This window comes from Formica exsecta, unplaced genomic scaffold (assembly GCF_003651465.1).
Source record: "Formica exsecta isolate Colony F162 unplaced genomic scaffold, ASM365146v1 scaffold116, whole genome shotgun sequence".
Lineage (NCBI taxonomy): Eukaryota > Metazoa > Arthropoda > Insecta > Hymenoptera > Formicidae > Formica > Formica exsecta.
Window position 1 is genome coordinate 896863 of NW_021848499.1, and position 14538 is coordinate 911400.

Here is a 14538-nt window from a genome sequence, read left to right on the forward strand (position 1 = left end):
GAAGAATTTGAAGATATTCCAAACAAAATAACAATGGAAACAATATCCAATAGCGCTAATAATATATATCACAATAATTTACTGAAAGATACGTCAGTTATTTCGAATAAAAAACTACAGACAACCAACAAGATAAAAGATGAAAATGAAATAAATACTGATAATTCTGATACAGAAAGTGAGATTAATTCCAGAAGAATAAAATACCTGAAAGGGATTAATAACGTGAATAAATTATCAACGGATTTATCAACTTTAAACAGCTTTAATAGCGAAAATCAAAACGATATATTAAAAGTGACTTCAGATAACTTATACACAGAGATGTCGCAAAGAGATCAGCATAAATCAGATATTCTGTCAAATATTAACAGAATAGCCAATACTAATATCCAAGACAAACATTGGCATGAATTAATTTCTTCAACTGATACAAAAATTCAATCAATGATTGATCATGAATCAGATATTTTAAAGAAAAAAGAAGCAGTTAATTCAAAGACTCGCAATAATATTAATAAATGGAACACCAAATTAAAAACAACAACATCATCATCTTCAAACGCAGAATCACAAAATAGGAAAAAAATTGTTGTAAAACCAATAGTATCCGCAGAGTCAACAGCCAATAATATTAATAAAAATGCACATGATTTAATGCAAGAAAAATCTGCGTTTGATCCCACACATATCGCAAAAATAGATAAACAACATAGTTATGGCAATCAAAAAGCAGATGTGGCAAATATTGGAAGAGCAAGAGCAGAAATATCAAACTCTCAACATTTCATTGAACATTTTAAAAATGACGCAAAAGAAAAGACGCAATCACAACAAAATAAATTGAAACATCATAAAATAATTACTTCAAATATAAAATTGTCGGAAGGAACCAATTCTAGCAAAATGAAAAATGCACATCAGGAGTTATTAAAAGACGTAACGGCATCTAACTCACATACAAAAGTGCAACACAAATATATTAGCGATATTGTAAAAGAAAGTTTGAAAGTTACTGGTAGCGCCGCAACGTCAGCACAGACGAAGTCTTTCGAAAAAGTTGAGAGTAAATCTCAAGAACAATCGCTAAGAGACTCAGTGAAATCTAATTCATATACGAAATCGCAAATAGAAAATAAAAATGATTCAAGTGCTTCGGAAGAACAAATTATAACAAGCATAGAAACATTAACAAATTCCGCGATTTCTAATAATCTTAAAAATGTGCAACAAAACAAGCTAAATAAGAATTTATTATCTGATCTAAGACTCCATGATACGAGTAATGTGGACAATTCAAATCATCATCAAAAATCAATACAAACGACATTTTCCAGTGATATGAAAGAACATGCAGAACATAAAAACACTGTTAATAATATGGGGAAAAATTTAAAAGCTGTCACAAATACCGAGACATCTGCAATATCTTCGAATAGTACCGAAAATACTAATACACAAGACTCATCACAAATATTATCATCATCCAATTTATACACTGCATCACAAATAGATAATGCACATTCAAGAAATATTGCACAAGACGGTCAAGAACGAGTATTTACGATTACACAAGCATCACCGATATCATTAGTAACTTCCGCTAATAATCAAGATAAGCAAAAAGAAATATTACACATTCAAGATCCTAAAAATCAAAGTTTAACAAAAACCAGACATAACAATAACAACTTCTCACAAAAAGTTTATGATGGTAAAGATGCTACAGTGTCAAGACAAGCAACAAGCTTTAATAATGATAAAAACGAGCATCAAAATAATTTATTGAAAGCAAAATCGTTAATTAATTCGTTTGCAGACACACAGAGCATGCAAAACGACGAGTCGAGTATTCGTAGGAAACAACAGTTAATTACTACAGATTCCATAGCATCATCAGATTCAAATATCTCCAGTTGTACTGATAATACTAATAAAAATGATCTCGAAAAAGTAACTGGAATATCATCAAGTAATTCTTACGCAAAATCTAACGCGCAAAATAAAAATCATGTAGATATTGCGAAAAAAAAGCATACAGATATTTTCAACGCAAACAGATCAGGACAAGCAATAATTTCCAGTAAATTTAAAGATACGAACCAGGATAAATCTCTTCGAACAACATCTTCATCTAATTTATACACAGATACAGAAACGAAAAATAATAATACGAACAGTATAAAAAAAGCTTTGGATGCTGCTCTAAATGCGAAAGTAAAAACGATATCTTTTAATGATATAAAAAATATCGATCCACAAGATGTAATTAAGAAAAGTCTTTCAGAAACATCGTCGGACTTATTTTCTAAAGCACAGGCCGAGATCGCGCATGATTCGAAAATTTTGAAGAATGACTATGAAAACTCTGCAAAGGGAAACACAATTATTAAAACAAAAAGCAACAATTACCATAATCAACAAGAAGATTTACATAAAACGCGATTTTTGTCAAGTGATGCTCAAGATAGCCAACATAATATTAAATCGATATCTTCAAGAAATTCTTACCTACCAGCTACGAATGAAAATATTGTTAAAAGCGGAAAATCTAAAAAAGATGGAGAAACTTTTAACTTATCAACATTGGGAAAAATAAAAATACACAATAATATAAAAAAAGAACATTTAAATAACTGGCCGATTACGATGTCAGATGCTGCTACTCTTGTTGAAGAACGCACAGAAGATAAGGATAAGTTTAACAATTCGAAAACAACTGAGAAAGTTACTGTCCATACAGAAACAGCAGCAGAAGCAGCAGCCACCAACAATATTGAAAGCGAACAACATGATATTCACGTAGGACATCGAAGCAAATTGAAAGACAGTTGGAATGCTGAGACAAAAATTCAGAATGCTATTTTAGATGCTTCAGCCGAGATGATTGCTTTAAAACGGACGAAGAACAAGAGTGAAAGAAAAAGTATTTCGGATAATAAACTGGAAACGCTATCGTCTAATGAGGCGCATGCCAAAACACAAATAATAAACAAAGAAAAGAACGACATTACGGGTACTTCAGAATCTTCTGTCAATACTGAAGGAACGCAACGTTTGATCACATCTGCAATGTCATCTGCATCTACCTCGAATAACATGAATATAGATCTTGGCACAAAATATGATCAAATTAATAACAAAATGTCGACCTCGTCATTATTCACTTCAGTATCAAAAGATGCTAAAGAAAGAGAGAAACACCTTTCCTCTGTCCAAACATCTTTGCACTTATCAGATAAAATAAACGGCTGCAATAAAGATGTCGAGACTAGAAAATTCATTCACCAGGCAACTAACTTGTACAAGGTAAACAAATCATGCTTTATCAATGTTTAGTAATTATTTTAAATAATCAGAATTTATATTAAAAAGTTATATTGTGTAAAATAAATATATATATATATATATATATATTATATATCTTTTTTATTTACTTTTCTTTAAAAAATATAAAATACAAAAAGATAATTTATATTAATAATTAATTTGTTTATTAGTAAAATTTTTAATCATTGTATTTTACATAGATTCTGGGCAAGGAACAGGATAGTGAGATCTTACTGATGAAAAAGAATTCCAAAGGACCTGTTCAAATAGCAGGTTTTAAAAAGAGCATACCACCGCTTATTGCGTATCGATTAATTCCACGAGAAGTATTTGAAAGAATACGTACAATACTAGCGAATAAGCAGATTTCTTGTACTGATTGTCCGCTCTCAAATAGTTAGAATAAGTTATTATACAATATACACATGATACATTATTTATTAATTAAAACTAATTCTATTTTTGTAAAATTTTTATACGACTGTCAAATAGACTGTTATTTTAATACAATACATCATAATATAAATATTATATACTTTATAAAAATTCTCTTATGTCTTTAATATAACGATTAAATATAACATCACCGATAGATATTGAAGTTATAACTCTCTGATGTGAAAACAGGCATAGTACTATCATCATCGAGATTTATCATACACACATACACATTAAACAATTTATTTAATATGATTGTCATGATTTATATTGCATTGTAAATAAACATTTACCAGATAAAATTTAAAAAAATGTTATCCGATATACGGTAAACTCTCTGTATATAAAAATGATTTCATTTTATTGCTTTTCTCTAAATGCACATTCTAAAATTTATGTTGGAATAAGAAAAAATCTATAATTTTTTTGAGACATTTGTAAAATCTGACTGCAATAAAGCATTTATACCTCTAGATATATACACATAAAGAGCTGATGACAAAATAAAAAGCAACCACATCTATAAAAAGATCTTTCTCCTCGGGGGCAGTCGCATAAACGTATAGACTGCTTCATACGTAAAAGTAAGGATGACCTCGTTCGAAAAAAAGTCTGTTTCCACTTCGGACTTGCAAAGAGCTAGATAACCGCCGGCGGATAGAAAAGCGTGAAGCAACATTAAAAGATATGACCTCTTTGGAAAAATAACAACCGTCGTACAGATAGCAAACTTTAAAGAGATCATAAAACCGAAGATATAATAACTATTATTGTTGAATAATCCAAAAAATACGTTGGATAATAGATATAATTTACGAGATACGTGCTTATCGTTTGACTTATAATTAAAGTTTGTGTCACTTAGTTACTACATAGGTCTCTTTATGACCCTTAAGCCGAGTGCAGTTTCATCATCATCGACTATGTCGGTCGTGACCAACAGGAACTGGAAGCACGAAGTACTATCTTTCTTGTTACACCATGTGTACGGTCGAATTGTTAACCGCGGAATGACATTTTGCAGATAATAACCATTTATTTTATTTTATGTTTGTAAGGTAGCTGATAATGTCAGCGAATCTGCGATACCGGCCACTTGAAAAAACTTCTTTATATTTCTCGATACATCAAAATAAAGTATGGAAATTTACAATCTTACAACTAGTGTAAATTTTTTCTTCAAATATAATTTGGGAAAAGAGAATAGTTTCATTTATCCGTTGTTTGAAAGAAAAAATTGAAAAAAAAATTTAATATATAATAATAATGTTTTTGCATGTAATAATTTATACGTATTTCCTATCTAATTATAACGTAATTTAACTACATATAATCTACTATTTGACGGATTATCAAATTTTTGCATACTTACTTCGAAATCCGTGAAGGCTTTGTACGTGAGAATCAGACAACCGCCGAAAAATATACAGGTGGCCAGATTTCTAGTATCCGTAAAAGACGTAACCAAAGGAACAGATCCCATTTGCCAATCATGCGAGAGTATAGCCGGACACAGAAGCAACCAACAATTCAACGATGCCAAGTAGCAAAAAGTCAGCAATCTGAAAATAACAATATAAAATTGAATATGTACAGCTATATAATGTAGCTATAAATAAAATTGTACCCAAATTAACGATAAAACGCAGATAAAATTGCAATTATTATTATGTTAATAATATTCTTTTAATTCTGATCTGATTCAACCACTTTAAAAACCATCGCACTCAATTGACGAACAAGTTTCTCGCCCTAATGCTTTTTTCCGAGAAAAATTGGCCGCTCGATCGTTGCGACGAAGGCAACTTCTCACGATCGGTATTGTCCTCTTGGCACGAACTGAAGAGCTCGGCCAATGGGGCTGAAGTGGTACCCTCCAGTTGCTGACATCGAGGTTCCATTTTCTCACTATCAGCATCTACCGATATAATCACCGATATAACGCCCTACCCGGTATCTCCACGGCAAGCGTCTGTGCGATCGTCGACGGGGATATTCTCGGTGTATCGTCGCGCTTCCTGGGACGGCTTACTCGGCAAATCTATTGTCTCGCGAACAAGCCCACTCACACAATGTGCCATGGAACGCGCCGGTAAATATTCGCCCGTGTCGTTGTGAGTGTTAATTCCGACGGCTCATGAGTCCCTCTAATTGTCCCCGGCGCCAGATGTGGCGACGTCACCCAGCATCGGCTCTATTCACCGAGTAGTCGAAAAGTAAGCGAGTAACACCGAGAAGCGAGATGTAAGAGATTCTAAGCTTACCCACTCAATAAATTACCCAGTTGATACAAGAGAGTATAAACTTATCTACGTGTACAGATAAGCGAGACATCACATAAATTACAATGGAAATACGATGGTGATATATAGCGACGTGCGCATAAATTACATCGCAGTCATTATATCATCGCATGTTAAATAAATTTTCTCTGACCATCTTGATAACAACTCACACGTATTTTATAATATGACTTTTTAATGTATTCTAATAAAACACAGTTTCGCTTAAAAAGTACATCAAAAAACGTACTGAGAAGTGCTAAAATTTAAATATAGAGTGACTCTCTAATGGCTCCCTTGGCGCAAGCAAAATTTACATTCTGTACAGCAATTGTTTTAAATGTCTCACGATTTAACGACATTTATCCCTTTGTTATTTCATGCTTGAGTACCTATATTGTACTGCTACTTGCTAATTAATATCCATCTCTTGAACAATTGGAAAGTGAAAAACGCAATGTAGAGCTCAAAAAAAAAACAAAAAAAAAACAAAGAAAATAATGTATCTCAGCTCTGAGCGGCCGTTCTCGTTCCGAATAATTTTTCTTGCCGTTGGCTATCTATATTTTTATTTCGTTGAAATGATTGATGAGAGTGCTTGTGCATCACGAGCTTTCAAGACACGAAAATCAGAAGCTCGTAATGCAGGAATAAAAAATGATCTAAAATATCAAAATAATAATTTGTAGCATATATCAAGCGCTCTGCACGTATTACGACATGAAAATATTACGAAATAAGCAGAAGTTTCTTCCCGAAAAAAATATCACGTGTGTGTATGTGCGTTTGTGTGGGAGAAAGTGATACACATCCACATTACTCCTTTTGGAAATTGTGGACAAAAATTGCTACAAATCTAGAAAGAATATTCTCAGATTTATGAATATTTTATAGGCTATCACATAGATTTACCCAAATAAATGTGCATTTTTTAGAGTTCGTGTAACTAATAATAAATTTGCAATTAATAAGAAATAAAGTCAAAGAATAGTCGAGCTAGAAACACTTTCTTATTTTTATTTGTCAAATATATAATAAACGTAAATAAATAGCTATACTCTAGCGAAAAAAATATATATTCTCGCATATATTAATATTCAAATTATTTAAAAGAAAACATTTTTTCTTTACAAATTTATATAAAGTTTATTATCTTCCGCATTATTTATTATTTATTATATAAAAATATATAAGCATTGTAGATGTTGAATTTTTTTACATTTGGTGCAGGAGAATTAATCAATTGATTCAATTAAGACTATTTCATCAAGACGGTGCGCGCTAGACACCGTTTCTTACTGATCTTACGATCGTTTGTCAAACCAACCAACTTCAGAAAAAGCTTTCTTTTGAAGCCGTCATTCACGTAGAAACGCGATGTCATTAGCTTTTAATCGTACCCTTCCATCAATTTACCCTCTCTTTCATTTAACCGTCCTCTTTTTCCTCTACACCTTCGTGATATGCGGGTATCGATCCTGTCGATGCTCATAAACGGTAAAGTTTTCCACCCGTATTTCTGCGACGTTAAGATATCGTCGGCTTCCAAATTGTATGCATCATGTCAATTTGATAATAATAGATCTAAACTTATATTTTTGAAGAGAAAAACCAAAGTTGTACGAGTACGAGAAGAAAAAGAAGAAGAAGAAATTAACATAAAAGTGATTCACGGGTCAAGAATAATAAATTAGATATATTGTCAAACTCTTTGTTAACATTCGCTTAGGATGTAAACAAAAAATGACAATTTAAAGTACTCGAAACGATTAATCATGTTTAAGAAATTTATGAAACCAGATGCAAAGGTGAAAACTTTAATCGACGCTCGCGTGATAAGTTCTTCGCACCATCGTCCGTTCGTTTCACCGTCGTCGGCACGTAAGAACCTTGATCTCTCATACATGCTTTTGAATTCAGATGAAAGCAATTTCCCTCGATTACCAGGCCGAGGTGCAAGATAGGCTACGATCGATTCGCACGTGTTCCTAAGCATTCACTTGGTGATTTCGAAGCGAGATTTATTGCATGCATAATCACGCAGCTTCTAAGCACGCGAACTGGCATCATTTTTCTATGTCAAATTTTTCAGATAGTCACCTCATTTGCATAAATGCAATTTCCAAGCGCGAAGTCATGCATCATGTAATTAAAAACATATGCATACTTGTAACAATTTGTTGGTAATGCTTTTCACACTATATCCAATTGAAATGTGATAACCAAAATGTAAATATATGCATTTTAGTTAACGTCTTAACGTCTAGAGATAAAATTTAATGTTTTCATCTAAAAGAATTGCTAACGTTATGTATTTTTTTATATTTTACAGATTCTATTATAATATCGAACTTACAGAATATAGATCAAAAATTTAGAGTGGAATAATAAATTATCAGTTTTTAATAAATAACACGGTGTATTTTGTTTCGAGACAGCTCGTATTGTGTGAATAATCGCGACTGTCGTTATGAGTATAACCGAGGAAAATAAATAGCGTGTCTTGAGTTTTTTATTTCTTACATCGTTCCTATCATAAATTATCTTCTACGTTATCAATAATATATCTCGTATTTTTCTTTTCTTTTTTTTTTTTTTGTAATAGACGGCATTGTGAAGAAAGTATGGGCAAGATCGACATTGTTGCATACGAAGTGTCTGACTAGGAAACGACGCGATATCGTGAGAAGAGTAACGGTGCGGGAAGAGGTCTCTGTAATAGAGGTTTATTGGCAATTAATCTTGCGAGCCGGATGTGCCGCTTCGTTGGGCACGATACACTTCCGTCTCAGCGAGCGGCCGGTAAACCGAGGAGAGATGTATTGCACTGTACCACGAAATCAAACGTACGTCCTTCTCTCCACTTCCTCCTGTTGATACCAATTCCTCCGGTATACCTGCCGTGCGTCTTTGTCAGTTGCGCCGGAAAATGTATTGTTCCTGAGTCCAGTACTCGCGAGATGTCCGTCAATCTGATCTTGATCGAGTGATCTAACATATGTAAGGTAGCATTATATATTTTTCTTCGAGTCTACGTTGCGTGTATCGCATGTCTAATCCGTTAAACTTTATTGAAATGCATCTGTTTCAATATACGACATTTCGTTGACAAAGGACAAAGCAATTACGCGTTACGTAATTCATGTGTTTATTGTAATTATCACGCTTTCCATATCCATCCAACTATTGAACGCGCGAGTGATATCCTGAATTAGTTCTATGCAAGAGTATCGATTTTCTTTAAAATTTAATAGTTCCATTCTGTTCTGGTAGTATCACAAAGAGGACAATAGCACACATCGGTGCACCGTTTCCGTGAATAGTAGTAATTCCGTTATCAAATTTAGCCTCGATGATCGGATTCGCGCGAACTGTGATATTGCGGCTTGATTTTCAATCGATGATTCAGGCGTATAAATGCATGCCTCGTATAGTATAAAAAAGTACGCGCTTGCTAATTATTCGTTATTGGAATTATCACCGAGCCACGATAATTGTCATTTTAGTTGATCATTATAATTAATATCAAAAGATATTATTTTAATTATAATGCATTATTGTAATATTGTTCGCATAGAAATATTGTAAATTCATAGCTGTAACATAGCATTAATTTTTATATACTATGACTAATAACATTAACATTTAGATAGTTCTGCTTATTACTCATAGATGATGAGAATGGGAATAAAATGTCTATAAGTAAAAAAGTGATAGACTTTTATTTTATGATAAAAAACGCTAAATACATATAATTAGATATCTTAATTTTTTATTTTTTTAAATTTTTATTTATTGCGTTCAAGTTTAGATATTTTTTATGTATTATACTTGGCATATATCTTTTTTTATATCTTTCTTTTAGAAAATATTTTTAATTAATTATTTTTACGGAAAACAAATTACTGTTTGTACCGCCAACGTCGTTATTATTTTAACTAACAATAAGTCAAATTAATTATTATTTGTCTTATTGAAAAGCATTTCCAGTGTTCCTCTTTAACCAAGAAAAAAATTAATCCCTCCGTTCTGTAGAGGTAAAAACAGAAAAGGGTCGAGGAATAAGAGAGAAAGTCAAGAACGATATATGTAGATATTGCACCAAAGCCGATTCGCGTTTTCCACTTAAATGCACTCTCTTCCATGTACTTCCGACTTATCGTCTAGACATTGCTGTTCGATTGGATTTTCTTCTCTCGCCGTTAATAACGGCATTCATATTAATTCGACTTCCGTGAGCTGTTTTAATTGAACATACACACGAACATCGGGATTCTCCTTCGGACTGTAAAGAAAAGAATAATTACCGGAGAGCGCGATAACGTCGCTGCTGCTTAGAATCGTATGTTTCGGAACGTAAACGCGATAAAAACATGTCGTGCTCATGCCAGCGAGCTCATAAAAAATTTCTATTAATTAAAAGCACATTTGATCGAATGATATAGCGAAGATATTATTGTACATCTTATCCTCTTATTGCCGTATATATTCAATGAATTTCAATCGCAATCTCCATTACTTATCCTACGTTGCGCTACTTAATTGTAACGTTACGGCACAATTTTTAATTATGCTTCATTAAGTAGGCTTCTCCTGATTATTCTTTGCACATATGTATGTTACACTTGATTTACCAAAACGATATTTATCGGTAAACGTAATGTGTATTCAATAGACTATGATCAGATGGAATTCATGTAACGCGAAATTGAATTGAAACGTTATTTCGAGAATAGTAGCAATAGTTATATGCTTCATAGCTCATGAATGATACATTGAGTAATACATACTAAACCATGAAGTTATTACATTGTTAATTTCGCGACAAAGTTGCTTTATAGCTGCCAAATATGTTTTATATTAACATCATTATAATTAATATAATATAATGTAATTATTCTAACACACAACTTTTGCGAAGATAAATCTCGTTGCTATAACTAAGTTCAATCGTGTATAAACTTTGACCACGTATGTGTCCACACATTATTTCTCATATATCCGCATAGAATAGTTTCGAACTTTGTGACGAAGGCCAAAATTAGAGCCATTAATACGGTCTCCCGTAATTTACTTGAGAACATTAAGCACTCTCTATTTTAGCTCTTAAAGATTAATCAGTTTTCCACATACTGTTGCAAAATATGTATTTTATGCAGTCTAAACGCGATAAATAAAATATAAACTTTGCAAATAAATATGAACTATGTAACTATATAACAAATAAATATAAATTAAACAAAAAGCATATATGTATTTCATCCTATCAGTAGATGCAGCTCGTATATCGTCTCTGGCCGAATACTTTCTCATCTTGACATCATAAAAAAAGCGCACTGACATGAGTGAAAAAGTAATTTTTTTAAATTTTTATTTATTGCGTTCAAGTTTAGATATTTTTTATGTATTATACTTGGCATATATCTTTTTTTATATCTTTCTTTTAGAAAATATTTTTAATTAATTATTTTTACGGAAAACAAATTACTGTTTGTACCGCCAACGTCGTTATTATTTTAACTAACAATAAGTCAAATTAATTATTATTTGTCTTATTGAAAAGCATTTCCAGTGTTCCTCTTTAACCAAGAAAAAAATTAATCCCTCCGTTCTGTAGAGGTAAAAACAGAAAAGGGTCGAGGAATAAGAGAGAAAGTCAAGAACGATATATGTAGATATTGCACCAAAGCCGATTCGCGTTTTCCACTTAAATGCACTCTCTTCCATGTACTTCCGACTTATCGTCTAGACATTGCTGTTCGATTGGATTTTCTTCTCTCGCCGTTAATAACGGCATTCATATTAATTCGACTTCCGTGAGCTGTTTTAATTGAACATACACACGAACATCGGGATTCTCCTTCGGACTGTAAAGAAAAGAATAATTACCGGAGAGCGCGATAACGTCGCTGCTGCTTAGAATCGTATGTTTCGGAACGTAAACGCGATAAAAACATGTCGTGCTCATGCCAGCGAGCTCATAAAAAATTTCTATTAATTAAAAGCACATTTGATCGAATGATATGGCGAAGATATTATTGTACATCTTATCCTCTTATTGCCGTATATATTCAATGAATTTCAATCGCAATCTCCATTACTTATCCTACGTTGCGCTACTTAATTGTAGCGTTACGGCACAATTTTTAATTATGCTTCATTAAGTAGGCTTCTCCTGATTATTCTTTGCACATATGTATGTTACACTTGATTTACCAAAACGATATTTATCGGTAAACGTAATGTGTATTCAATAGACTATGATCAGATGGAATTCATGTAACGCGAAATTGAATTGAAACGTTATTTCGAGAATAGTAGCAATAGTTATATGCTTCATAGCTCATGAATGATACATTGAGTAATACATACTAAACCATGAAGTTATTACATTGTTAATTTCGCGACAAAGTTGCTTTATAGCTGCCAAATATGTTTTATATTAACATCATTATAATTAATATAATATAATGTAATTATTCTAACACACAACTTTTGCGAAGATAAATCTCGTTGCTATAACTAAGTTCAATCGTGTATAAACTTTGACCACGTATGTGTCCACACATTATTTCTCATATATCCGCATAGAATAGTTTCGAACTTTGTGACGAAGGCCAAAATTAGAGCCATTAATACGGTCTCCCGTAATTTACTTGAGAACATTAAGCACTCTCTATTTTAGCTCTTAAAGATTAATCAGTTTTCCACATACTGTTGCAAAATATGTATTTTATGCAGTCTAAACGCGATAAATAAAATATAAACTTTGCAAATAAATATGAACTATGTAACTATATAACAAATAAATATAAATTAAACAAAAAGCATATATGTATTTCATCCTATCAGTGGATGCAGCTCGTATATCGTCTCTGGCCGAATACTTTCTCATCTTGACATCATAAAAAAAGCGCACTGACATGAGTGAAAAAGTAAATGGAGGAGAAACGGAAGACAGAAACTGTGATAACGATAGTGGAAAGTAAGAGAATTAGTAGGTGGGTTTCTACGCAGATAATTTGTGACATGCAATCCCGATTTTCAACCATCCGGATAGGATAGGGTAAGACGTAGGTTATAACCGTTTCGCAGTAATTTACTCGACTTCCACCCTCTCCCGGCTGACAAACGAATAGAGCCGGAAGCGGCGGAATTGATTGATCGAAGGTGAAGCATCGCCTCGCGTTCGTGGCAGAATTCGCCGTCAGTCTTGGTTACCAGCGTACGGAAACTGATGACAATCCAGTTCTGCTGCGTACGAACGCATCAGAATGGATTCAGGAAACGCGTACACGAAAGCCGCGTTTCGATTTAACTATTCCACTACCATCTCTCGTCGCGTTGATATCTCCTCTGATCTATATTTCTACGACTATACGACGCGTCACGTTATAATGAATGGAAGATGTCGGAATAGATTATAACGTATAGAGTTCCAGGTGAAATATCCAGGGTTCAACGTGAAAGCATATATAGCAGATATATGCCGTTGAGGATTGTCAACGACATCTCCCATGATGCCTCGTTGCCATATAACCGTTTGTGTAACTGTCGCACGATGTATACGATGGATAAAGTCTTTTAAGGCTTTAAATTTATAAACCCCTCTCTCCCTCTATCTCTCGTAAAAGAAAAAATAGCATTTACCAATACATTAGTTTTCTTTAATAATGTCCCTCCAAATAAGATAGACTATAATAATTTAGTATGACTATATATTGTCGAACCAACTTTGATATTTTTTTTCAAATATTTTATATCAAATTATTCTCCTTATATCAATATATAAGCATTAAAATTTTAGGCGTATAAATTTTTAGATATTATAAGAATGACGTTATCTTAGGTACGAGGATTTTGTCGGATTTATTTAATATATTTATATTAATATCTTTTATGTATACACGATACTTGTTAATAAATTATAGTTCCATTCGAGATTTTAATTTTATTTTGTCAAATTTAAATACAAATGAGCAAGAGGATATCGAGTAATTACAATGTCATTTTTTCGAAATTCATAGAACAATTTAATACGAGCTTGATATCTATCTGTAATATATGAGATTAATGTTCTCTACGATAAATATCTTCTTTACTACTTTATGTGTATTCTTGTTGTACGCATGTATATAAAGCCACGTATACTTCTAGAACAATAATATTCAGCATGTAAATCCTCGTTGCATTTTGTATTACATTCCATTTTCAAGCAAAATATCAGTGACACTAGCGGTAAATCAGAACTAATACAGTTGCAGAGCCACCATTATTACGAGAAATCCTTTAAGTTGTTAGATTTATTCTACTTCTTGTCAGTAATGATGCATTATACTCAAGCGTCGTTAGAAATGCAACATTAATTTATTACTGTTTTATTGTATATTATTAAAGAGTAATTTTGCTAACGTAATGACACACGCACAAAGTTGCTAGAATCTCTCATTAATCATCATAAAATATTTCGCAATTCAATATATATATA

The 14538-nt window shown here is 32.5% G+C and overlaps 2 protein-coding genes across 2 annotated transcripts in view; one reads left to right on the forward strand and one right to left on the reverse strand.

The window, feature by feature from the left end:
- LOC115238929 (protein O-mannosyl-transferase TMTC1-like) overlaps window positions 1-14538 on the reverse strand; it is a 131445-nt gene that overhangs the window by 29731 nt on the left and 87176 nt on the right. The window contains exon 7 of the mRNA XM_029813125.1: window positions 5141-5330. Coding sequence (XP_029668985.1) covers window positions 5141-5330 — 190 coding nt within the window. The remainder of the gene's footprint in view (window positions 1-5140; window positions 5331-14538) is intronic.
- On the forward strand, window positions 61-5132 carry LOC115238923 (dentin sialophosphoprotein-like). Its single transcript, XM_029813112.1, has 2 exons — window positions 61-3309; window positions 3531-5132. Exons 1-2 carry the CDS (start codon window positions 325-327, stop codon window positions 3729-3731), a joined length of 3186 nt encoding a protein of 1061 aa, XP_029668972.1. The 5' UTR covers window positions 61-324; the 3' UTR covers window positions 3732-5132.

Coding starts and splice junctions, on each gene's coding strand:
- LOC115238923 (XM_029813112.1), top strand. CDS start 325: ATGTCGCAAAGAGATCAGCATAAATCAGATATTCTGTCAAATATTAAC. Junction 3,310..3,530: donor AGGCAACTAACTTGTACAAG/GTAAACAAATCA, acceptor TATTTTACATAG/ATTCTGGGCAAGGAACAGGA.